The sequence below is a fragment of the Tympanuchus pallidicinctus genome, unplaced genomic scaffold (assembly GCF_026119805.1).
Source record: "Tympanuchus pallidicinctus isolate F22 unplaced genomic scaffold, pur_lepc_1.0 scaffold11, whole genome shotgun sequence".
NCBI classification, from domain to species: domain Eukaryota; kingdom Metazoa; phylum Chordata; class Aves; order Galliformes; family Phasianidae; genus Tympanuchus; species Tympanuchus pallidicinctus.
In genome coordinates, this window is record NW_026294627.1 from 6,585,645 (window position 1) to 6,611,430 (window position 25,786).

Sequence of the window (25,786 nt, forward strand, 5' to 3'; positions counted from 1 at the left end):
CTCACAGCACAGAGCAGGGGAGCAGGATCACCTCCCTCACCCTGCTGCTCACATTTCTTTTGGTGCAGCCCAGGATACAGCTGGCTTTCTGGTTGTGAGGGCACTTTGCTGGCTCGTGACCAGCTGCCATCCACCGGTCCTTTTTCATCAGAGCTGTGCTCTACACTTACATCTCCCAGCCTGTACTGACAGCGGGGGTTGCTGTGACCCAGATGCAAGATCCCGCACTTGCATTTGTTGAATCTCGTGAGGCTCTCTTGGACCCGCTGCTCGAGCCTGTCTAAATCTGTGGATGGCATCTCAGCTCTCAACTGTGCAAAAAAGCAGGGCGCTGGGCGCTGCGGGTGAGATCAAAGTCCGATGCCCGTACGAGACACCCCGACGGGCGGCCCCGGCTGAGGCGGGAAGCAGCGGCCGCGCCCTCCCGCCCGCCCCCATGGCGGGGGCGCTTCGGCCGGGAGCAGCGGGCGGGCATGTGGACGTCGCTGGGCGCCGTCTCGGAGCCGGTCGGCCCCAGGGCAGAGAGCGGCCGCTTCTGGGCCGTCACTCTGGGGGCAGCGGTTGGGCTTTTCCTCCTCGGGTTCCTCATCGGTACAGTGCGGACTTCAGCCCTTTTTGGAGCGGAGCCGGGCTGAGCGGCGGCCGGGTCGGGGGGGAGGGGGGAGGGCAGGGAGAGGGCGGGAGTGGGGGAGCCGTGCCCATGTGGCTCAGGATCGGGGATGGGGTGAAAGAAGGGGATAGACTCTTGATCAGGGCCTGTGGTGATAGGACAAGGGGAAATCGTTTCAAACTGAAAAAAAGATTGAGATTGGTTATAAGAAAGAGGTTTTGTACTGTAATGGTAGCGAAGCATTGGGGCAGGTTGCCGAGAGAAGCAGTGAATAGCCGATCCGTGGAGAGACACTGAAGGTCAGACAGGACGGGGCTCTGAGCACCTGATGGAGCTGTAGGTGTCCGTGTTCAGTGCATGGGAGTTGAACTGGATGGCCTTTAAAGGTCCCTTCCCACTCCAAAGATTCAATGATTCTATGTTCTGACTTAAAAATAAAAACAGATGCCAGAAACTTTCTAGCCAGGTGTTCCTTCATCACTTACTCTGGTAATGCCTGTATAGTAAGGGAAGGTTTCCAAAATAAGAACCAGAGACAGAGAACATAGTTAAAAGACATCTGTTCCTTAAAAAGGGGCTCTGTTTCTTTCCTTTTTTTTTTTAAAGCTGCTATCTTTCTGCAATGGCTGGCAGCAGCATGCTCTGTGTGCAGGGAAGATATGAGTTCTCAACATCTCTTCATTTGGAGGAGAGGAGGCTCAGGGGAGATCTTGACACTCTTTACAACTCTCTGAAAGAAGGTTGCAGCCAAGTAGGGGTCAGCCTCTTCTCTGAGGTAAAAACGATAGGATGAGAGGTAATGGCCTTAAGTTGTGGCAGGGGAGGTTCAGGTTGGATATTAGGAAGAATTTCTTCTCAGACTGTGTGGTGATGAGTGGCACGGGCTGCCCAGGGAGGTGGTGGAGTCACCATCCCTGGAGGTGTTCAAGAGCCATGGAGATGTAGCACTGAGGAACATAGTGGACATTATGAGAGTGGGCTGACAGTTGGACTAGGTGATCTTAGTGGTCTTTTCCAACCTTAGTGATTCTGTGATGTAAGATCTGCAGTAAAATGACTGTGATTGGTATAGCACTGTTTTCGCTTCAGTGCCCTAGCTAACAAATACTGTGGTGCAGGGCTATCACTGCCATTACCAGTATCAAGTTGTGGCTGTTTTGTTGTGCTGCGATAAAGAATAATGGTAAAATACGCAGTGAAAATCTTGTAATACTCAAGAAAAATGTGTTTTGATGTGTTGTATAGGCTGGTTTGCAAAACCTGTAGAAGAGAAGACACCTTTAAGACCTCATGTGGAGATGAAGGCGGCATTTATGGCTGAGATGAAAGCTGAAAACATCAAGCACTTTCTTTTGTAAGCAATGTGTAGCCTTATCTGTCAAAAAAAAAATAATAATAATCAGGAACCAGCCCAAGGATACCACTAAACAGATCAGTGTGTAGGCTTTTGGCCATTGGTTTCAACTAATGTTATCCAGTAAGATGAGAGAGACTACAGTCCATCTTGACTTCTTTCATTCTTGTTTGTGTTGAAAACACTTGGAGTCATTCTCAGCAAACTCAGTACTTAAAAGTAATTAAGAGCTGGCCAAATTCTTGCTCAGCAGTCGGTGAATACTTGCACAAGCATAGTTCACTCTTTCACGTATGTGGCCTATTTAGACAACAGCAATGTTGACCTTACACTTTTTTTTTATGGAGGGTTTTTACTTCAAATTAGGCTTTATGAATGAACAGGACAAATTCAGTGCAAAATAGTGGAGTACTTAAACATAAAAGAGAAAAAAGTCATACCAGTATTTGAGCTTTTGTTTTTTTGTGTGGAGACCTTTACACTTCTTTGCTGTTCTCCCAAATTTGTGACCACATTTGTGTTACTTGGCAGCATTCTGTCATGTTCTCACTTTATAGAAGAGAGATGTTCCCAAGCACTCCCTCACCGCACAGTGAACAGCTAGAATGGTTATCTTTAAAGCTGTAAAGACACTTCTAAGACCATGTTTTTTTTTCCCCAAGGAGGTTTTCCGCTCCAACAAGCAAAGATGCTAACTTCCTGAAAATTCAAGTGGTAAAAAATGGCACTGTAGATTTTTAAAATCTATTGTAGTTGAATTAGTGTAGTTAATTTCTTGGTTTCTTAAAGTTTAGAAGCCTTAGCTGCTAGGAAGCTGACGCATTATTAATCGTTTGTTCTGGAGACCTTCTAAACAGATTTTCTACTAGGAAGGTGTGATATTTGTTAAAATAATATATTTATTCAAGCTAGATGTCGTAAATTATTGATAGAAATTGACTTTCTATGTAAAGAAAATTTTAAAGTGTCAGTGATTTTAGAAGTAGACAGTAGTTCTGGTTTTGCCTTTAAATCCCAGCCTGACTAAATAGCAGGAAGTTATATCTTACTGCAAAACATTACAAATTACAAAATTACAAAACAAAACAAAACATGTTCAGCTTATTGATTGTGTCAATCCCACATATTTCGTTTTAAGTACACTTCCACAAGCTATTGCAAATAAGTTAGCTGGAAAGTACATTCTCTTTACTGCGTTTATAGCCTTGTCCTGGGCTATGTAAACATTGAAAACTTAAGATTTTTTGCACTCTTCAACCTGTGTTTTGGCTCTTGGAACACCAACTGTTGCGCAACAGCTCTGTAAAAGAAGTTTTCTTCCCTCCAATCTCTGTCTCTGTGCCAGCAGGAACATTGTACCACATTTACTGACATGCAGCCAGTCTGTGGTGGAATACACAAGTGCTTAATCACTACTCAGAACTAGCAGTACAGGCAGTCAACAGATTAGAACAGGAAACGAAGAAAAACAAAGTTCTACTAAATGGGGATATAACACAGGAGAACACTATTGCATAACTCAAATTGTAATCAGATCCAAAGAAAGTGCTGCCTTGACTGTATGAGGAACAGTAAAGCACAGTCTTGATAGAAGCTGTTGATGTTATCAGAAGAACATGGCTCTGTACAAAAGTCAGAAGTATATAATTCTTCCAAAGTACTTTGCTGTTTTTTGGTAACACTCAGTGGAACTCAAGAAGTAAAATTTTCCCCAACCTTATACCTGGATCTTATCTGAAGTCTCCTTTCCTTCGTTAACACCACTGGGTTCACGTGGCGTGCTGATGGCACGGATATAACAGGATGAGAACATAATGATGATAATCTCATTCAATGGAAGCTTCTTTAGATCAGTTCACCACTGGGTTTTCTCAATAATCTGTCCAACTTTCATTTTCAGCTGATGAGTTGCTCACCATTCCTGGTATCATACACTATTTGTTGTTCAGTGTGCATGTCTCTTAAGTCACAAGCTGCTGAGTTTTTCTGTTCCTTGTTTGTAAGCTGCTACGAACTCATGCTTTTATTTGCCAACAAAACACACTCAGTATCAACTTTCAGATAAATCAGTATTTGCGCTAAAATTAATTAAAACAGTGGGATCTGAGGACACTTTCCAGCTAATTAAATATAGGGATCACAGTTTAATTATGCACATTTCTAAACTGAATACCTAGAAGTAATTATGCTCAGTTACTTTACTGCTTCAAGGAGGGCTGGTCTTATTATGCAGAGAAATGGCCCTAGGATGCCCAGAAGACAAGGAATAAAGCAAGAACAAGACCCCATGGCTGATTTTCTGCCATTCTTGCTAGGCTGCATTGCTAGCAAGATGTAAACACCTATGACTGAAACCTTTTGCCTCACGTTATGTGTATGGCAGACAAAAATATAAATGCTGAAGAATCTTGGTCTTGATTCAGTCTGGATACATCTGGTCATATCCAGGAGATGTTTTTAGCTAGGTTAAGATCATATGCAGCAATGCCTGATCCTGACCAATTGCTTCTGTTTCTTCTAGCAATTTTACACAGCGTCCTCACCTGGCAGGAACAAAGGAGAATCTCCATCTGGCTCAGCAGGTTCAAGCTGAATGGAAGGAGTTTGGTTTGGATTCTGTTCAGTTGGTTCATTATGATGTCCTGCTCTCTTATCCTGATGAAAATAAACCAAATTACATCTCAATAATTGATGAGCGTGGAAATGAGGTACTGAAAACAGCTGTTTTTGCAAACAGTGAATAAAAACACCTTTATACACCTGGGAAGACAGGAAGGGAAAGCTGTCCTCTGCTCTGTTCATGGCACCTGATTCAGAGTTCATGGAAATTAGTGGTTCTCATTTGCTTTATTTATTTTTTCTTAATTTATATATTTGTTTCTTCATTTTTGTGCTGGGAATACTAATAACTGCGCTGCTTCGTGCAGCTTACTGACACACATGGATGAAAGGAAAAGTGTGTGTTAGAGTTACTGTATGTAATTCAACTGTTTTAAAATTGCTGTGTTATTTAGGGAGAGGAAATCAACCATGGTTAGCATCATTACTTGTATTGAGTCATTTTACAGCATTGGTGATTGTGCTGAATTCAGTTCCTCGAAGATTACAGACTTCATGCCTCAAGATACACTGACACAAAATCAGTTCATTACAGAGCAGCTCTACTGCTCACTGAAGGACGAGGGATGAGCAGAATGCAAACATTTTTTTTATTATTGTGATCTAACCTTTTACTTGCTATATTGACACCTTCAAAGGAACCTGGGTTCACATAAACAGGCTTCTGTGCTAAGTCTGTGACAGTGAGACTATCAAGATCACACACTGAATTCACATACAGAAAGTGATATCCATTGCTTATTGAAGTTTTGGTCACATCTCATTTTGAGTTAAAAAACTAGAGTCCTTTAAACATAAATGCCTGTGAAATGTGCCTGCATAAACAGTACTTCTTTTTCATATTTCCTGGTTTACTCTTTTGTTAGAATCATAGAATCACCAAGGTTGGAAAAGACCTAAAAGATCATCCAGTCCAACCGTTCACCTATTACCAATAGCTCCTACTAAACCATGTCCCTCAACACAACATCCAGCTCAACACAACATCCAGCATGTTGTGTTCTTTCCTAATAGGTGTTTGCTCTTTCCTAATAGGTGTTCAACACATCATTGTCAGAGCCGCCTCCTGCAGGGTATGAGGCAGTAGGAGATGTGGTGCCACCCTACAGTGCATTTTCAGCCCAAGGAATGCCTGAGGTAAATGGTGGAATAGTGAAAGAGACAGAGACAGAGATGGAAATAAGAGAAGATGGGATGCTGGAGCATAGCATAGTGTAAAGTAAATGGAATAGCATGGAATAGAGTAATGTAAAATCCCTGGATCTTAGGCTGTGTGTGTACAGACCCTGACATACTACCAGTAAGAACGATGAGTCAGCCCTGGTGCTATTGGGAGTTTTACAATGGAGCTGTGTTGAAAATGAACTTTCATACATACATGTCTGTTTGTTTGTTTTCCCCTCTAGTTTGACTTAAAATTGAATTGTTTTTCATTTTCCTAAAAATGTGAAAATAAGTCTTTTGTTTTATTCACTTCTTCAGCTTCTCTAGATATTGTGTGAATATACACTATTCTTTTCCATCTTGGTGATCAAAATAAAACTTATATTTAAAAGTAGGCAATTAACCAACCTCATTTTCAAAGTGCTGTTTTCCAGAGACTGTCATACAGCTGTAGCTGTGCAGTGTACCATGGCTATTGCAAATGGCTATTGCTAGCACTTGTCTTTTCTCTTTTGCACAGATGGCACCAGCTAACAAACTGTCTATTCTGAAGCTGGCCTGTGTAACAGGAATTTTCTATTCTATGGTCATTAATTGTTTTGATACATAATTTTTAAGAATAGGAAATATTTTTTTGCTTGCTGTACCTTCCCTGTCTATACACAGAATAACATGGGTGGGGAGGGCCCTCTGGAGGTCCTCTCTTCCAAGCTGGCCTCTAAAATTGGAGTTGACTTTGGAATCTGCTAGCAGTATTAAATTCATATTCTTTCTGAAGCTTGTTAATAAGCTGCACAAGCCCAGAAAGCAAAATATATCCTATATTCATGCTCGGAGGAAGCTGGAGAGCCAGACAGGTGGCCTGTCTCCTAGGATATGAGAATTATGAGCGTTTCAAGAATCACAGTGGGAATTTTGGAAGGTAATATAAGGTAAAATTCATCGATTCTGCCTTCCTGTTTTAATATTCCCACAGAAAGACAGAATAACTTCACTGTTTTATTTGATTTCTAGTGAGCTACTGTAAATGATGGGATATGGGAAATAACAATAGAAACAAGTTTTAAAAGATGCAGCTTCCTTCTTTAGAAAATGATTTTATTTGAATTAAACAGGAGAACATTGTTTCTGAAAGAAACAATACCTAACGGATGGATTTTCTATTCAAAATATATTGCTTATGTTTCCCTTAAAGCATAATGGTTTGGTAATAGCTCCAGATACTGGTGCTGTTAGCCACAACGTTCTTCAGTAAGCAGTTGTTGCAGCTCTACTGCAGATAGCATAGGAGGGGGCACGTATAAAGCTCTGCAGTGGGAATGCTGCTTGCGTTTTGGGCTCCTCTGAGTTTTCCCATATCTCTTTATGTTAAAAGCCATTTTATTAAAAACAGAACTAGGCTGTGGAGACAGGTGTGGAACCTGCCAGGTGCATTCATCAATCTTAGGCTTTCTGCTCTGAATTTTGGGACAGTTCCTGCATAAAGCTCGAAGTTCAATGGAGGGAGAAGGCTGTCAAGAACCTGCATACCAGCATAACTGTAGTATCAAGAGTAGGAGACTTTGCTGAAAAGTGGGAAGAAATGGATCAAAGTTCTTCAGACTGAGAGAGGCCAGGAACTCAGCTTTCTTATCTTCTGGGTGAAAGCTCTGATCAGGGAGTTGTAGAGGTAGTTAGGCGCTGCTAGCACCATTACTATTTCCTGCAGCTGCTCTTTAAAAATAAGTGGTAGTGACTCTATTTTGAAGGATATATATTGTCAGAGTGGGATGGTAGCTTCGCTTCTGCTAGAGAGAAACCCTGCAGAGATTTAGAAATAGCTGCTGCTCATTTCTGGTAGATGTAGTATTGTAACTGGGCTTTCTAGATCCGTCTGTGTCCGTGGCAGGAGAACAGCAGTTCCATAGGCCCACTGACCCAAAAAGGGGAGGGGAAGTTGTCAGTGGTTTGTGGCAACTTCAGCCCAGTTCTGTGACTAATGGAGCGTGGGACCCATGGATCCACGCCCTGGGAAAGGGGAAGGGAAAAGGGGGAAGGGTAGGAAGATGGGAGATGAGCCTTAATACAGAACAGCAGCAACCATCTGAGGAGGAAAGATAATTTACTAAATATGATATCAGAATGCAGGATAACACACTATAATACAATATATTATTGGAATTGAGGCTAATAAATCAGATAAAATGAGAGAGAGAGTATCTGAAACTGAAGGCCTTACTTTGAATTGAAGGTGGAATGGCTGGGAAGCGCACCCACACACTGCCAGGCAGCAAGGGAGGGAGAGAGTCCCATGACTTGCGGGTCTTTCCTTCCCCTCTGAAGGAAAGTCTTCTGGGATATGTAGTTCTTTATCTCCTCTGACCAGGTATCCAGAAGTCAGTCCAAGGAACTGGAGTATTAACTCTTTAATTCCACGAGCTTTACGTGATGTGATGATGTGGAATACCAGTAACAAAAGTCATAAAACTATGACAAGTGTACCCTGGTCTCAGATACAATATATTTTTCTTCCTTGTGGTGTATTTCAACTAGATCCCAATAAACAGGAAAGAAGTTAAGTTTTGAGCAAAAGCTTCTTTTCTTATAAATCTTTAGTAGAAAGCTTATTTAGTGATGACGTGAAGTCACTTTCTTACATACAGTAGTGTTGGTTTGGAACATTAGCATCTTAAATAGCAGTAAAATTCTATTCTTCATTGCTTTTTAAGTGACTGGAAAAATGCCTCATGCCTTTGAATGTCAGGGGGAAGTTCTTTACTATGAGAGTGGTGAGGTGCTGGAACAGGCTGCCCTGTGGATGCCCTGTTCCTGGAGGTGTTCAAGGCCAGGTTGGATGGGGCCCTGGGCCACCTGGTTTACTATGAAATGGGGAGGTTGGTGGCCCTGACTGTGGCAGGGGGGTTGGAGATTCATGATCCTTGAGGTCCCTTCCAACTCGGGCCATTCTGTGAATCTGTGATGAAGCCAGTACAGTTAAAGGGCTGTACCTCAGTCTATGCTGTATGCTGTATTGCAAGGCCACCTGAATGTCTGATTACAGACTGTGTTGGAGATTTAAGGTTACTGGTTTTTGAAATTAAATTGACTATCTTTCTGGAAGTGTGTGATCATACAGAGAAATGCACCGTGAGAAGAATTATCTGTCATCTAAGTTTAGCTGTCTGAAATGGCAAGTGTCTACCTTAAACTGGTTCTTCAATCTCACTGTAGGCATTTATTCTAAAGAGGACAGCGTGTTTCTTCCTAAGATAGTTTTGGAATACCTCCAACTGTCCAATGCTGACTGACTAGAGCTTAATCAGACTAGAGAGAAGAAAAGCCAATGCTCTGAGAGTTACACTCAATTTCTGAATCATATCTTACGTTCTCTATAGAGTCTTGAGATCACACAGCCTTTTATATTACTGTAAATTCATGAGAAGTCACTTACTAACCTAATTGTCTCTATCAGAGGAGAATTCGTACAAGAGCCAATCCTGAAGATTATTGTTCCCAGCCTGTTGTCTTGATAAATCCCATCCTCCTCCTGTTATGCTCACTGACATTCAAATTCTGTTTCCTTCTATCAGGGTGAGTTAGTGTATGTCAATTATGGCCGCACCGAGGACTTCTTTAAGCTAGAACGTGAAATGGGAATTAACTGTACAGGAAAGATTGTTATTGCCAGATATGGGAAGATCTTCAGAGGAAATAAGGTAATCACTGCATATTGCACGTGATTTATGCCATCCTTTAGTTGATTTCAAGAAACTGAAACTCTTAACCAAAGTCTTCTCAAGCTTGTAGCGTAATTGAGGTTTTCATAGAGGTACGTTCAAAGAAAATTATTTAATAGGAGATATAAATTATCTATTTGGTATGTATATAATACACCTAAAGGATAAAAGTGAGTTGGAAAATGTTACATATTTCAAAATGTATCTGCTTACTATTAATTGTTCCAAAATGTAACTAACTTGCTCCAGTAATATACTCTGAAGTAGTCTGTTCTTCCCAATTTGTTCAAATGCACCTTAATATAATTTGGGAAGTGCTGTATTTTGAATTTCTCAGTTAGATCTGAGTGTCAAACACTGAATATCCTCATTGGAATGCCAAAATTTATTACACAGACTTGAGTAATCTTTTGGAGAGGAACTCACTGGTTTACATATATACTATTTTCACCAGTAAAAAGTGACTTGTGGCCCTTAACTCTAAGTCAGATACCACTGTGACTGAATTTTTATAGGCTGCCACTCTTAAAGATACTATCTGAATGGAAAAGACTTAAACATTATAGAAGAATCTGAGTCATTTATTAAAATGAAATACAGATCAAAATTGCTCATAACCAGAGGGACAGGCAGTTGCCATTTAGATTGGAAGTGATATGTTCTCGCTGACATAAGGGGATGATACGTTCACTCTTACAGTGGTGTTTCCAACAACTGTTTATATTGGTGTGCAAGTCTCCTACTTCACTATCTGTGTATCTATGTGATCTTTTTGATATGAGACAAGCATGGGACCTTTGTTTAGCTAAAGCTGTGTGAAAGGTTCCAAGTTATAATCACTGTAATTTATAATACTTTCTTTTGCCCCTTGAATGCTTATGTCAAGCTATAAAAGTCTGGATAGAAACCAGAGATATGCTTTGCAGGTGAAGAATGCTGAGCTGGCAGGTGCCAAGGGAATTATTCTCTACTCGGACCCTGCTGACTACTGTGCTCCAGGAGTAGATCCGTATCCAAATGGCTGGAACCTTCCAGGTGGAGGAGCTCAGCGTGGAAATGTATTAAACCTGAACGGTGCAGGAGATCCTCTGACCCCAGGCTATCCTGCAAAAGGTGAAGTGTCTGTTCAGTGGACCATCACACACTTCCTAAACGGGTGCTGAAATTTACAGTGAAGACATCTGTATGTCTTCAGTACTAAGAAGAAAGCCTCCATCAGAAAAGGTCACTGTGAATGCTGTATTAAGGACAAAATTCCATTCTATTCCATAACCTACTGGAAGAATGGCTTCCAAATGTTTATGTTTGTCCACACTGTGAAAATTTAGATTCTGGTTTGTGGGAGGAAAAAAAAATGTATTTGAATTGTGTCTTGTCTGAGCCAAACCTAGTCCTCATTTATTTATGTATTTATTTTTGTGAACACAGCAGAACAAAATATTCATTAGTCTGGTGTGCAAGTCTGTACCTGAATCTCTGGCAGATGCCCAGCTCAGTGTTCCAAACATTAGGCTATGGGCTCACAGTTTAGTCTTGTTTTTTGGCTGTGTCTTTTTCTGAAGTTGCTTCCCACAAGGAGAAGTATTTCTGTATCATTTAAATGAAAAAAAAAAAAAAAAAAGATTAAGAAATAATTTTTAAATATCCAGCCAATTCTGAATGTGTAACTGTAGATGCTGTGGGAGAGTATTTTGTAGTATTGTTTTGAAAATGTGCTGATGGAGCACAGATAGGGAAGTCACCGAGGAAATGTCAGCCCAAGTGATAGGGAAGTGAAATGATTCTCTTTGAGACCTGTGGTGTCTTTAAGAACTGTGCTGTGAAATGTACAGATTGCTTCTGAGACTTCTAAGGACAGAAATCCTCGTCTTTGCCTTTCAGAATACACCTACCGCTTAGACAAAGCCAGTGGTGTAGGTCTCCCAAAAATTCCAGTTCATCCCATTGGCTACCATGATGCTGAGTCATTACTGAGGTAAGTGTTGGGGAGACAAAGAATTTTAAAAAATGTTCAGTGGCAATGAGAAGAGTGTTTGAAAAGAAAAGGAAAAGGTTTTTTCACTCAGCAACTTCTGTAGTTTTTGAAATCCTGTTTGTGATTAGATCTACACATGTTGCTACGTGCCAGATTCATGCAAAGTGTTTTGGAAAGGGCTGTTTTTAATACATCAGGTATTATGTGAAGTAACAACGATTAGCACAGGTACTCTGAAGTTGTAAAGTTACCGTAGAGAAAAGGCAAGAACTTGTGGGCCTGATGTGATGCTTGTTTTGTGAAAAAAAAAAACAAAAATAAGGAGTGTCCAGGTGAATACTTGAGTATACATCTTTGGTGGGACAGTATCTATATTGTGTTGTAGTAATATGAAGCCATATTTTTTCTCCTCAATTGTATTATGTTGTGTAAATGTGAAACGATGCTAGCACACGAATGTAAGGATACTGGAAAAGCTCTGGAGTGTTAAAAAGTAAGTAATGGATAGCCATATTTAAGGAAGTCTGCATACTAAGTGTGCAGGTGATCTGAAGACAGGCTCTGAGCTTTGCAGAGGATGGTATTAAAATTCATTTTTATGTTATCAAAACGTACACACTGAAAAAACTAAGATGCAGTAGAGTTGGCAGGTGCAACACTGTCCTTAAACATTCAACTTGGAGCAAGAAAGGATGACTTGGACGCATCATATTTGTTCAGTTTTAGACATCTTAAGAACACTTCAGCTGTGTCTATGCCACCATATTAAATGGTGCCCAGAGACAGGAACTGAAAGACAATTGCCTGTGCTGTTAAACTGTTAGAATGGTCCAAATAACAATCTACTGAATGAAAACTGCAACTGCAGTTCAAGGCAGTAGAAAGTTCCAAGGACCATTTACAATGAGCAGTTTATGTGCAAAACCCTTGGAAGCAAAGACTGTTTTCCATTCTGAACTGTCCTCAATAACCAGGAACAGTTCTTCTTGTTAAAATACTAGTATTAATGTAGCCAAAAATGTAGATTAGTCATCTTTGAAACCTTATGCTACAAAACGTTTAAGACAGTGACCATCACTGTGGTCTGCATTTGCATGGCTCTGAGAAAAATCTGTTTTCTGCTTCCTTGTTTGTGTTTGGTGCTAAGATGATTGTAATAACAATGATACTATGTGTTTCTTTTCATAACAGTAATATGGGAGGATCTGCAGCACCGCATAGCAGCTGGAAAGGAAATTTGAATGTGTCTTACAATGTTGGTCCTGGTTTCACAACAAATTATTCTACAAGGTAAGTTCTGTTTCATAAGGAAAACATGTTTGGGATTGGAGAAAAAAAATTGGTAGAGCAATACAATTTGACTGAAGATACAATGGTCGAGGTTATATGCATTGTTCCTTTGATTTTGGCCATTTCCTGGGCTGAGCTGCTCTCTGCAAAGCTGCAATAGATTCACATCTAATTGGGCTCACATGACTGAATTGCTTTAGTTTTAAGCTAATATTGAACCAAGTTCATTTGACAGTCATCTAGCTTTTGGCAAACTATTTGAATAGACGGGTTACTTTTTCAGAACAGAACCTATGTATTTGAAATTCTTGTTGTACTGGCTTTTGATCTTACCTTTTGCCATGTATAAAACAATATTAACCTACACTTCTAAGATTTCCAGAAAAAAATGCTGGAAGTGCAGTATCATTTTTATTAACTCAGATTTGTGTTTAAGTAAATAATTACAGTTTAGGATCAATTCCAGGCATTTCACTATTGGCTGAACTACTGTATTGACTTCATATGAACCATTTGACCTTTTGTTTTTTAGTCAAACCTCTTCTTCCAGAAAAAATATGCAGGCGTCTTTGAGGATGAGCTGTTGTACTTCCATCTGTGTTGTGGATAAACAGAGTCTGTGACACAACTCAGTTCATCTGATTTTCTGGTGTCTGAGGTGCTACATCAGTATGAACATGCAGACTGTGCTGAATTCATTACAGTTTATTCTGTATGCTTTTTAAAGGTGTTGATGCTTTATTATGTAATCTGGTTAACTTTTTCTTTGGATTTTTTTCCCAACGCACCAGAAAGGTAAAAATGCACATTCATAGCAACAACAAAATAACAAGAATTTACAATGTGATTGGTACCATCAGAGGCACAGTGGAACCAGGTAAAGTCATTTGTCTTCAGTGGAGTACCTAGAAAGGGGAAATGAGGAAGATAGTTTTCTCTGAAATACTGCTTTGTGTGATACTTGGTGTTGAAATACTTGCTGCGTCAGATTTTGTACAGTTAACAGTACAAGTGCTGAGTTCCAAAGGGAGAGTCATACTCTAGACAGAATATTTGTCCTCAAACAAGTAGTTTTGCAACTGAAGGAATACTCTTAAATGGATATTTTTCCCTATGAACTAGGGAACGATATTGCCAGTTGAAAGAATTCAAAACCAAATGGAAATGGTACAAAACCAGGTTTTCCATTCCACCTGAATACATCGTTTCCACCACTGTTGTCTGATCGCCTGTCTTATAGTTTTCTGCAGCCAGTGTTATATTTACACATAAAAAAGCATAAATAGAGACATCCCTAGAATGATACATTCATTTAATGTGTAACTGCAGCCCTTCCCTGTTCTCTGAAACACAACTGCTGACCATATTACAGTATCACAGCTATCTAGTCTGACTTTGATCATATTAATCACATTTCCATCACGTTGAACACCTTTTTATGACTGACTATATACATACTCACAGATACACATGCTTCCAATGCTGGGAGTCAGCATGATGTACAGAAATACACACACTATTGTAAAATGTGAAAAGATGCATCTATTTTCAGAGGCAAACCACAGAATTTCTAGTAGTAGAAGTAATGTTATGAAATTTAAGAGATCTTATGTCCTATGGGTTGAATTGTTTGACAAGTTTTGTAGCACTGGCTGAAAATGTAGAAAAATGTCTGGATATTAAAAATATCTTTTACCTCTACATTATGTGTGATACAAACTAGTAAGTTTTGTTACCTAACACCTACATGAAAAACTAGAAGTAAGTTCCAGTCCTGCTGTGTCCATTTCTGGGCTCCTCAGTTCAAAGAGGACAGGGATCTTCTAGAAAAGGTCTAATGGAGGTTCACAAAGATGATTAGGATTCTGGAACATCTCCCCTGTGAGGAAAGGCTGAAAGACCTGCACCTCTTCAGTCTGGAGAAGAGAAGGCTGAGAGTGGATCTCATCACTGTTCATAAATATCTGGAGTGTGAAGCTGATGGGGGCAGGCTCTTTTTGGTGGCATGCAGCAGTACCAGAAGGGGCGGTGGGCAAAAACTGAAATGCAGGAAGTTCCATATGAACACAAGGAAGAATTTACTGTGGGAGTGATGAGCACTGGAGCAGGCAACCCAAAAAAGTTGTGGACTCTCCTGCTCTGGAGATATTCAAGACCTATCTGGATGCCTTCCTGTGCAACCTGTTCTGTACGGAACCTGCTTTAGCAGGGGAGTTGTACTCTGTGATCTCTAAAGTTCCCTTCCAGCCACTACAGTTCTATGATTCTGTGTGTAATTAACTCTATAACAGGAAAACAATGTTTTTTTTTCTAAGTAAACTTCCGTATTTTTCTAGATAGATATGTCATCCTGGGAGGCCACCGTGACTCATGGGTATTTGGTGGCATTGATCCTCAGAGTGGAGCAGCTGTGGTTCATGAGATTGTGAGGAGCTTTGGAAAACTGAAAAAAGAAGGTAATTGTCATGAGGGAATAAAGCACACAAAAAACACGGCTTTCATCAGTGTCTGCGGATATCTCTGAGATTTAAGCATGTGCTTAAACTTAGATTTATTTATCTCTGATCTCTCAAAGAAGCACATTGCTCTGCAGCTCTTAATTAATCACACTTACAATCTCAGTATCTCTGTATTACATCTATTCAAGAGAAAATATACCTGAAGAAAAGCAAAAGTCAAACCATAAGTTATGAGAAGGATAGTAAAATAAATATGACATTCAGATAAAGTTGATTGCTGTTTACTTGTTGTTGATCATCCTGGGAGTTTGAATGATGCTATAAAACTGATACTGTGGTGAACTGATTAATACTTCAGCAGGGCTGAAGTTATAAGGGGCAAATGACTGAAAGTTACAAGGGGCAAAGTTAGAGAGGCAAGGCAATACATTAGAGAGGCAAGCCTGCTGCGTTCAGCCTGGGTTTGAATGAGCTTCAAGTGAAATAACTTTGTTTTGAAGATGATCTAGGTATGGAAATCTGATATTTGTGAAACAGGTCAAAGAAATTGAGTACTAGATGTGACAACTTTCCAAATACAACATTTTTACAATCGATTTACAGTGTGCACTAAGTTGAAATGAGCAAATAGAAAAGCTTTCTTTCGAGAATTTATGCACAGACATTCTTTTTTCTTGTTCAGTTTTAAATTTGAGGAAATTCTGTCAAGAGGAGAAGTGTACATGATATTAAAGTGTGAGACTGCTAAAAAATAACAAAGCTTTATTAGATTAGAGAGAAAATTATATTTAAAGTTCCTCTTTTTCCACAAATCAGGATTAAAGATGAACACCTCAGAAATGATATGAGCTGTTTTTATTTTGGTAATACACTTTTTATGGTCTTATTGCAGGATGGAGGCCACGGAGAACAGTGATATTTGCAAGCTGGGATGCTGAGGAGTTTGGCTTGTTAGGATCAACAGAGTGGGCTGAGGTAAATTGATGTGGCTACAAGACAAGTGTTCATAATGACATATCTTTAAGAAATCTGTTTAAGAAAGCAGCACTTCCTCTCTCAATTGCTCTCTGTCTGTCTTACATACATACAGTTTTCCTTACAGACTCCCCAAGGTAGATCTATTCATTGCAGATCATACGAGCTTACCTGAAACAGCTGGTACTTCTGTGGTCAGAAAAACTCTTCTGAGGAGAGAAGTTTATCAACATTTTCTTTCTGTTTTCCTTCTCAGGAAAATGCCAAACTGTTGCAGTCACGAGGAGTGGCTTATATCAATGCAGATTCTTCCATTGAAGGTATATTGTTTTGGCTTGCATTTTGTAGAAATGCAAGAGATGCATGTAGAAATGCAGAGATGGCATGTATTGATGACTGGGAGGCAGTTTGACTTAGAAATCTGTGAAAGCCTCAACATGATAATATTGTTGAGTTAATGTTATAGTGAATGTGGAAGGAAATGGTGACCCAGAATTGTAAAGCATCCTTCAGATATTCCATTGCTGGTGCTTTAGGGAAGAAGTACCTTATAGCAGCTGTATTATCTGGGGAGTCATGGTGAGCAACAATTGTTGTGCCTCTGTCAGCACTTCTGTAGCAACTCAGTAGGGTCTACATCCCCTCTCATAATGTTTGTAATCAGCATGGGGGCATAAGAAATGCTCTTATGGTTGCTTAAGAAGTTGGTCTATAATTCATCCTAACTAACTCAAAGGAGAAGAGCATCTCTACAGGAAGAATCAGCTTGTTTCTTGTAGAGTGTGTAATTTTCTGATGTCTTTCTTATTAACTAATAGTGTTACAAGGCTTCAGTTGAATTTCCTTCTTCATACGAATATTTTTGTTCTGTTTTTCAGGAAACTATACGCTAAGAGTGGATTGCACACCACTGATGTACAAACTGGTGTACAGTGTGACCAAAGAGGTAATATTGCTTTCAATTTGTAGCCACAATATTCACTGTTTGTTTACTGGATGGGGCTTAGTGTATAAAATATGATGTCATGTTGCTTTCTTTTCTACCAAGGTAAAGGAAGTGTAAGAACTCAATGTAGGCATTTTCTGGCAATTGAAAGACAACAAATACAATTTAACTCTGTTAAAATTAGATGCCCAGTTAAAGATATTTCTGTCTGGAGCTGTGGAAGAGCTGATCACCTGCAGTTCCCATGGTAACTTGTGCTGAATGTGAGTGTTCAGAACTGCAGAAAATCAGGTCATTAGAGCCTTACTTTGGACACCAGAGCCATCATTAAATTGTTGACCTAAATACCAGTAAACATGGTTGCATAACCCTTCCTTGAGCTGGAAAGCAGCAACAAAGGCTGATTAATGCATGTTACTACACCCTGTTGGTAGCTGGGGTCTGAAGAGATCACTCACCAGAAAGGAAGTTGTGTAACACCGTCCAAAATTAACCTGTGGCAGAAAATGTTAACACACTTGTTTAGGCAGTTAGCTCCATGTCCAAATAGCCAAGCATATTTTATTTTGATTGCTATCATGGAGTCATTCTTACAAATATATTAAAACAAAAATAGAGAGTAAAAAAATTTTAATACAGTAAAAGCAATGAAACCTCAGCTGCCCATCAGTGAAGAGAAAGCTGAAAAATATACAGTGTTTACTGTGCTCAGTAATCTGGGAAGTAGTCTGAAAATACTGATAGGAATGAACTAATAATAATTAGTTAATAATAATACACAGTAATACTTGTATAGCTCTGTAGCAGTAATAATGATGGAAGCACTCAGTGCTGCACACTTTGTCCTTCTAAAGTCACTACTCTATCTCTGGAAATCCTTGTTTTGAACCAAAACAAGGGAAAAAACAATTTTAAATTAAACCAAGACAGAATTCTTTGAAATTTCCTGCCAGATTCAAGCAAGAAGCTTTTTTTTCCTCCCATATTTTAGTATTTAAATTAAATGACTGAACATCAGAATGTAAATATTGACATGAAGTGTTCTGCTTTTCTTGTGTTTTCTTTCATTTAAAATTACTTATTTTTAGGAAATAAAATATTCCTTTGAAAAATGTGCATTTAAAAGTTTGAACTGGAAATGTAGAAAGGATGAGGGATTAAGACTTTCATTTATTCATTATCCTAAGTCATAGGCTTTGAGTGATGGCCAGTTTTAGTTTCATTGACTGGTAATATTTAAAACTGTACCTTTTGTCTTTTTTTGCAATATATATTTTCTAGATACCAAGTCCTGATGAAGGGTTTGAAGGAAAATCTCTTTATGAGAGCTGGTATAAAAAAAATCCATCAACAGAATATAAAGAGGTCCCCAGGTTAGTGACAAAAGAAAATGAAGACAATGCCTTAACTTACAGCAGCTTGTAGTTGTAGTTAAAGAAATACCTACTTGAAAAACTGAGCACTTGAATGAAACAGTGTGATTTTCAACAGATACAGATTTCAGAGTCTGATTGCCACTGATACAGTATTGTACAACAGTTACATGAACTTGGACTTGTAGCATCAACAGCTTTGTGAGTTAAAAGTAGTGCTGGCATAGTTTAGAGATGCAGACACATAAAGTATGTGAAAGGCAGTGGCAGGAGCACTAGATGATTACACAATAACATTCCCTTGCAGTTTCTTCCAGTTTCCTGGCAGGCCTCTGAATTTCTATGGCTACAGAGCACACCAAGCAGGTTTTTGCAGTACTGTCCTTCAGAATTTACTGAATCTAAGAAACTGATTCTCTTATGTGAAGCCATGCTAGTACTGTTGTGCTTTTTTCTCAGTTGAGAGACTGGAAATAATGAAAGTTCAGCAGGAAGAAGGTGTTTTGGTCTTCTTAATTATTAAAGGCAGTGAGTTAAATTTTCCCCTTTAATGTTTTCTCTGCAATGGCTCTGTCCTCCTAAGAATACAGTTGTTGGTAGGAGATGAATACAGTGCAGGCTTTCAGGGAATTTGTGGTGTGTTGAAAGAAAGAACATTCTAGGGAAAGATTATGTAGTGACTGTAGCGGGAGAATAAATAGCTATCTCAGTACTTGGAAACAAACTAGGAAATGTATGTTGAGTATTGTCACTCAAGGCAATTTCTTCTTTCTTGTTAAAAGAATAAATAAACTGGGTTCTGGCAATGACTTTGAGGTCTTTTTTCAACGTCTTGGCATCGCTTCAGGCAGAGCACGTTACAGTAAAAATTGGGTAAGTCTGCATCTTAGTAATGGCATCTCCCTTGCAATTGCCTGAATAATAACTGTAAATGAGCCATTCACAGTGGTAGCTTTTTGGAATAGTTCAGTTTTCTGTGTCAGCATGGAGTCTCAGTTCCTAACTAGAGCTCTATATGCTACTATGCTACAAATAATTAATAAACAGGACTTGTCAACTTGGTGTCAATCAGACAAGAGAAGAGGAATTTTATTTAGAGTAAGTGGATGTACTCAAAATTACTTATGGTTCAGGAAGGGTTCAGTGGCTTATGATGCCTTTCAAATGAATTTGATGGCTTATGAAGCTTTGAATTCAGCAGTAATTCATGTTTTGTGAAGAATATAGGGTCGACTCTGGTTCATGGTATGAAAACAACTGAGAAATGTTTGAGAAGCAATCCATTAAATTTAGTCTTTTCCTGTGAAAAAGCTCAGCCAAAGTCATAAACAGTAATAACTACTGAGATCCAAAGAGAGGAAGGGCAAATTCACATTAATTCAGAAACTAGAAGTTGTGTCTGTTCTTGGCTATCTTCTTTAGGCCCAGTTCCAGGTCAGTGGAAAGAGCTTCTCACCGTAACCATTTCATCATAAGCAGATGTCTAGAGCTACCTCCACCACTGAGCAGTTCTTCCCATGTGATTGTCCATAGTGGCTACAGAGTAGTAGTGTGACCTGAACACTTAACTTTACTGTGCCTTAAATCCTACAGCCAAGCTTTTCAAACAAACAGAAAGTATCTGTAGCTGACTTGAATAATGAATTTGTTTGATTTTGTTTGTTTCAGAATGTAGAAAAATATAGCAGCTATCCAGTTTACCACAGTGTGTATGAAACCTATGAAATTGTGGAAAGATTTTATGATCCCTCTTTCAAGAATCATCTGACAGTAGCTCAGGTACGGGGAGGGTTGGTGTTTGAATTGGCCAACTCTATTCTGCTTCCTTTTGACTGTAGAGATTATGCATCAGCTCTGAGCAGCTATGCTCATGTCATCTATAACATGTCAAGGAATCATGAGGAAGAACTGGCAGCATACAATGTATCCTTTGGTAGGTATAATCTTTTAATTCCTCTGTTAATTGTAGCGATGCCTTATTTTAATTTATAAGCCTTCCAATTCCTTCCTTTCTGCTCCTTCCAGATGCTCTCTTTTCAGCTGTGAAGAATTTTACAGAAGTTGCTGATAGCTTTCATGATAGGCTGCAACAAATAGATATCAACAAGTAAGTTTAATTGTTTTTTCTTCCAGCCAAATCTTCATAGTCCTCTGGGCTCAGAGGGCATTGTCTTCGCTTGCATTGAGTCCCCTGAATAACCATGATGACCAATGGCAGGTGGCTGTTTGAAGTCCTTATGGGCTCTTGTCTTTAAGGATCTGATTATTCTAAGAAACATAATATGGAAGTGTTGAACTAGTGGGCATCAGAGAGACACTGGAGAGCCTGGAAATCTAGCCATTTTCTCTTTGAAAAGTATCCAAAGTAATGAAAGTCAGTTCTGCTCAGGAGGAGCACTTGGATGGTGCATGGTTGTGGCACAGAACTATACTTCTTTTATATATACGTAGACGTATGTTACATTTCATGGGAAGGGTGGAGCTTAGCCAGAAGCTTGCCCTTGTGGAATACTAAGAGTAAAAGCCCTATTTTTAATTGTGGCAACTTTGAAGAGAGATAAATTTATGTAAAATATTGGATTTATGACATATGGCATATTTGAGACATTTTTCTGGGCTTCATATTTCTATGGTGCTTATATTATGTTATTTGAAAAAAGGTTAGTTTGCATAAGCAGAAAAAATGACTTTTAAGCTAATTAATTCATTTTCTGTTTTGTGCTGCATTTGCAAATCATAACTTCCCTCCCGACTTTGTTAGATCTCTTCTGCTTTAGTTATTTTGATTTTGTAACTCTTGTCAGATACCAAGCTTACACATTTGTAAATTTCAATATATTTGTTTTCCTGCATCACTAAAATGTGTTGGTAAACATAGCTGAAGTTTCAAAGTAAATATAGAAGAAAACACTTTACCATTAATCTTTGTGACTCAGTAACATGTCTTGATAATTCTGTAGCACAGTCACAAATGAGAAAGTTCAGTCTAAAATCATTTTACTGATGATTGACCTAAATCTAAACATTAATTCAGCCAACCAGATTCAGTTTATATCTGTATCAGTGTAAGCTTGAAACAATTTCATTGACAGTTGTAGAATTACTGCAGGCTTACAGTGATAGAAAATTTACCACTTTTTCTTGGTGAGTGCTTTTGAAGCTTTACAGTAAGTTACTTTGAATGTGAACTATCAAACTCAGATATAGTCAGCGTATTCTCCTTCACAGTTCTTCTATTTGTTAAGCATCAGTAGTATGCCCAGAGATATTCAGAGCACACAGAAACAGATGGTCTGTGCTCCAGGGAATTTGCAGTCTGCTATCAGAAAAGCAAAATTCTTGGATTACTCAAAAGATGATTCTAATGTTCCTGTTTCTGAGAGGTGATTTTATATAAATGCTAATGTGATTTTACTGAAGTAATTTGGTGTTGACTGGCTTTTTGGAAAATGGAGTCTTCTATAAAAGAAGAGAACGGTCTATCTAAGCATCCTAAGAAAAAGGAGGGAATAAAATAAAGCATGAAAGAAAATACCTGAAAGTCTGTCTTCTTTGACAATATTCCTTGGTCTGTAGAACAGCTTTAAAAGACTTTCAGGTCTTTTCTCTCCTCTGGGGAGACCTCATTGTGGCCTTGAATGGAGCATATAAACAGGGGAGGGAACGGCTGTTTATGAGGGTGGATAGTGGTAGGACAAGGGGGAATGGTTTTAAACTGAGACAGGGAAGGTCTAGGTTAGATATTAGGAGGAAGTTTTTCACCCAGAGGGTGGTGACACACTGGAACAGGCTGCCCAAGGAGGCTGTGGATGCCCCATGCCTGGAGGCATTCAAGGCCAGGCTGGATGTGGCTCTGGGCAGCCTGGTCTGGTGGTTGGCGACCCTGCACATAGCAGGGGGGTTGAAACTAGGGGATCACTGTGGTCCATTTCAACCCATGGCCATTCTATGATTCTATGATTTATACACCAGACTGTCTCACAGTATAGAATAGCATAATTTGCTCATGCAGGTTAGTAGTCATGGTCTGTCTTCTGTGGGCTGTGGTTCAAGTTCAACACCCTGGATCTACTGTCCTTCATATTTCCAGATCTGTATACATCTCATAGCATGAACGGAGTAAGCAAAAAAATAATTTGTTATATATAGCTGATGTCTTCTTTTGTTGTTTTCTTTTTAGCCTGCTTGCTGTTAGATCGTTAAATGATCAAGTCATGTTTCTAGAAAGGGCTTTCATCGATCCACTTGGTTTACCTGGAAGGCCATTTTACAGGTAAGAAAGGGTTACTTTTCACTTTCTGCCTGAAATACTATATGAGAATTTCTTTGTAATTTATGGATCTCTAAATGAAATTGTAATGACATATTGAACATAGTAAAAGTACATTTAATAGGAAAAATAAGGTTGAAAGGGAAACAGTGCTAGGGAAGACTGCACTGAGAGACTCTATACAGAATGAGTCTTGCTGTAAGTGTATACAAATCAAAAAATCCATTTCCATTGATCTTAGTGTGCTTCTAACCAGATCAGAAAGTTTGGCTCTGGTCCCAATGCAAATTCTCTGGTAAAAATTTTTTAGGAAGCTGTGAATTGGAAGTGACATAGGGTATAATGGAAACATCTAAAATTGGATCCATCGTAGCAGAACAGGCATGCTAGCAAATACATTATGGAGGGCAGTCCTCCAGCAGCAGTGAATTCAGAGTTCTCTCTTCCAGTTCAAGAAATAAATTTTGTTGGAGAGGCAGAATAGCCAAATTAAGCTTAGCTTTTTCATCCTTATACTACTCTGCATTCTGAATAGTAATCTTTCCAATAAAAAGTAACTGGAGAAGGAGAATGTAAGATTCACAATCGTATCTCTCATGACTTCTGATTAAAAATCTCTTGAGAACAACCTGTTGTTAGAACATTAACTTTCATACCTCAAAGCATGACTGTATCTGTCAAAGGCTGTGTATATCTGTGAGAAGAGATGCTGGCTCTTTTTTTCTTTTTTTAATCTTTCCCTTTCTTCTGAAGTGAGGGAAAGGTAAATGCTTTAGTCAGTTTTATCTCAAGTCTTTTTAGCTACAAAGTTGTTGGATTTGCATGGAGTAATGTAGCTTGTTTAATTTTCTTTCTTCATAGACTGTAGGCATTGTTGCTACAATGACAATATTTATTTACACCTTCAGTGTCAAGAATTTGACAAAGAATGTGGAAACACCAGATTTATTAAAAAAAAAAAATTATTTTCCTATTACAGATTTTTTTTTTTTCCCCTTAATTACAGACATGTTATCTTTGCTCCAAGCAGCCATAACAAGTATGCAGGAGAATCATTCCCAGGGATCTATGATGCCATGTTTGACATTAAAAACAAAGTTGATCAAGATGAAGCCTGGAAAGAAGTTAAGAGGCAGATCTCCATTGCAGCCTTCACTGTACAGGCAGCAGCAGGAACACTCAAAGAAGTAGCATAAATATCTGCATTATCATCAGTGAAGACTATGTTTAACAGTGTGCAGAAACCTCAAAACCAGAACATTTGAAAACACTAAGACAATTACTAGAAGTGCCACAAAACCCAAACAGTCTTGTTCTTTCTAATTATTGTAACCAAGTGGAATGCACTTAGCAGTGTTAACAAGGTAATGATGTATTATCTAAATTCTGGATCATGGATGCATTATATAAATTCTGAAGTGAAAGTCTGCATTAAAAAACACATATTTTCTCTGCTTCATATTTTAAGAATCTCTAGCCAAGAGATTTATTTTCAGAGCTTTCAATTCTGCTTGCTTAATTTTTTATCTTTGTATTTTTTACCTTTGAGTTGCAGATTTGTACTCTGTGACCATCTTTTCGCTTTCCTTTTACATGAAGATTCACATAGAAAGATGGGAAAACTGTTCCATACCATGTGAAGAATGCATTAGGATCATAACAAATTTTGAGCTGCCAGCCCAAAATACTCATACCTATGTTGTATTATCTTGGCCATATCATAGCATTCTTACTATTAAGACAATTAGAAGAAAAGAAAATTCATCATGTCTCTTGTGTGAAAATTTACTAAATTATTAAAACCGCCGTAGAACCTTATTTCTGATTTTGGCATGCAGCTTACTCTACACCAAGCTGCTGAAGGGACAGCTGAAATCAGATGGAGAAGACTCAGAAAACCAGGTCAATTCATCTGACAGTCTGCCACTGCAGGAATTCAATGATATTTCTGTGAAATTTGATTTGTTATTTCATCTGAGTCCTCCACCATTTCTTAGAAGATTCATCTGGTGGATTTCAGTGTAGTGATTTTTTATTTTCCATAACAATTAATTTATTCTTAACAATTCTTCTTCTCACATTAAAAACCTTTGTTGTTAGATCATTTTACATGGCAGCTACTCTTTCTCAAAATAATTCAGTTTAGCAGGTAATGGGAAGTGCTCTTGCAACCACAGTTGTTACCCAGTTGTTCACACATTTCTATGGAATTGATTAAAGCTGGAATAAAAGCATGAAGACACGTTCTCCAAAATCAAGTTGTGTGGATGGGAGGCAATGCTGTCTTAGTTTTATCACTGCTGTCTGCTCCACTGCTCCTTTTGTCAATGAAGCAATGAATCATGATGTTCTATGGTCCAATTCTTGCAAAATTAGTGAGGTTAGTTTCGGTTATCAGTTAAGTTAACCTATAGGATCTTGTGTTTAAAGATCTCTTTTCCCTTCCCTTCCCTTCCCTTCCCTTCCCTTCCCTTCCCTTCCCTTCCCTTCCCTTCCCTTCCCTTCCCTTCCCTTCCCTTCCCTTCCCTTCCCTTCCCTTCCCTTCCCTTCCCTTCCCTTCCCTTCCCTTCCCTTCCCTTCCCTTCCCTTCCCTTCCCTTCCCTTCCCTTCCCTTCCCTTCCCTTCCCTTCCCTTCCCTTCCCTTCCCTTCCCCTCCCCTCCCCTCCCCTCCCCTCCCCTCCCCTCTCTCCTCTCTGGTTTTATTCTATTCAATTCTGTATTATGAGTTACAACGAATGAGCACAAAATGAAAGAACAGTTTTGTGTGCACTGAGAAATGGCATTTCACATTACTCATTTACTAGGAGAACAGTAAGAAACACGGGTCACGTGACATTTATGAATGAAGTCAAGGCAATTGGCACATGCCAGCAAATGAAGCATTCAGTTCCTGTCAGCCTAGTGGCAAAACAGCAGTTAAATAAACAATAAATAAGCATTCTGAGCCCTGCCTGTTAATATGTTCTTGAGCTTTGTAACTTTATTGACAAATATTTCCAGTTCAGTGATTCTTAGAGCTCAGAAAACAGCCTGAA

The 25,786-nt window shown here is 39.1% G+C and overlaps 1 protein-coding gene across 3 annotated transcripts; it reads left to right on the plus strand.

The window, feature by feature from the left end:
- Nucleotides 1–436: 436 nt before the first annotated feature.
- On the plus strand, nt 437–24,567 carry LOC128074142 (glutamate carboxypeptidase 2-like). 3 transcript variants are annotated; one of them, XM_052669744.1, is made up of 20 exons: nt 484–591; nt 1,217–1,385; nt 1,856–1,964; nt 4,486–4,672; nt 5,619–5,720; nt 9,317–9,442; nt 10,390–10,576; nt 11,345–11,438; nt 12,630–12,728; nt 13,520–13,605; nt 15,065–15,184; nt 16,080–16,162; nt 16,419–16,482; nt 17,041–17,108; nt 18,390–18,481; nt 19,264–19,354; nt 20,150–20,414; nt 20,507–20,588; nt 22,662–22,754; nt 23,758–24,567. In XM_052669744.1, exons 3-20 carry the CDS (start codon nt 1,909–1,911, stop codon nt 23,945–23,947), a joined length of 2,085 nt encoding a protein of 694 aa, XP_052525704.1. In that variant the 5' UTR covers nt 484–591; nt 1,217–1,385; nt 1,856–1,908; the 3' UTR covers nt 23,948–24,567. The 3 variants fall into 3 exon arrangements, 2 of the variants coding, with proteins under 2 accessions (XP_052525698.1, XP_052525704.1); XM_052669738.1 differs by lacking the exon at nt 1,217–1,385 and having other exon boundaries at nt 438–591; XR_008203009.1 differs by lacking the exons at nt 1,217–1,385; nt 20,507–20,588; nt 23,758–24,567 and adding an exon at nt 20,615–20,846 and having other exon boundaries at nt 437–591; nt 22,662–22,749.
- Nucleotides 24,568–25,786: the final 1,219 nt, after the last annotated feature.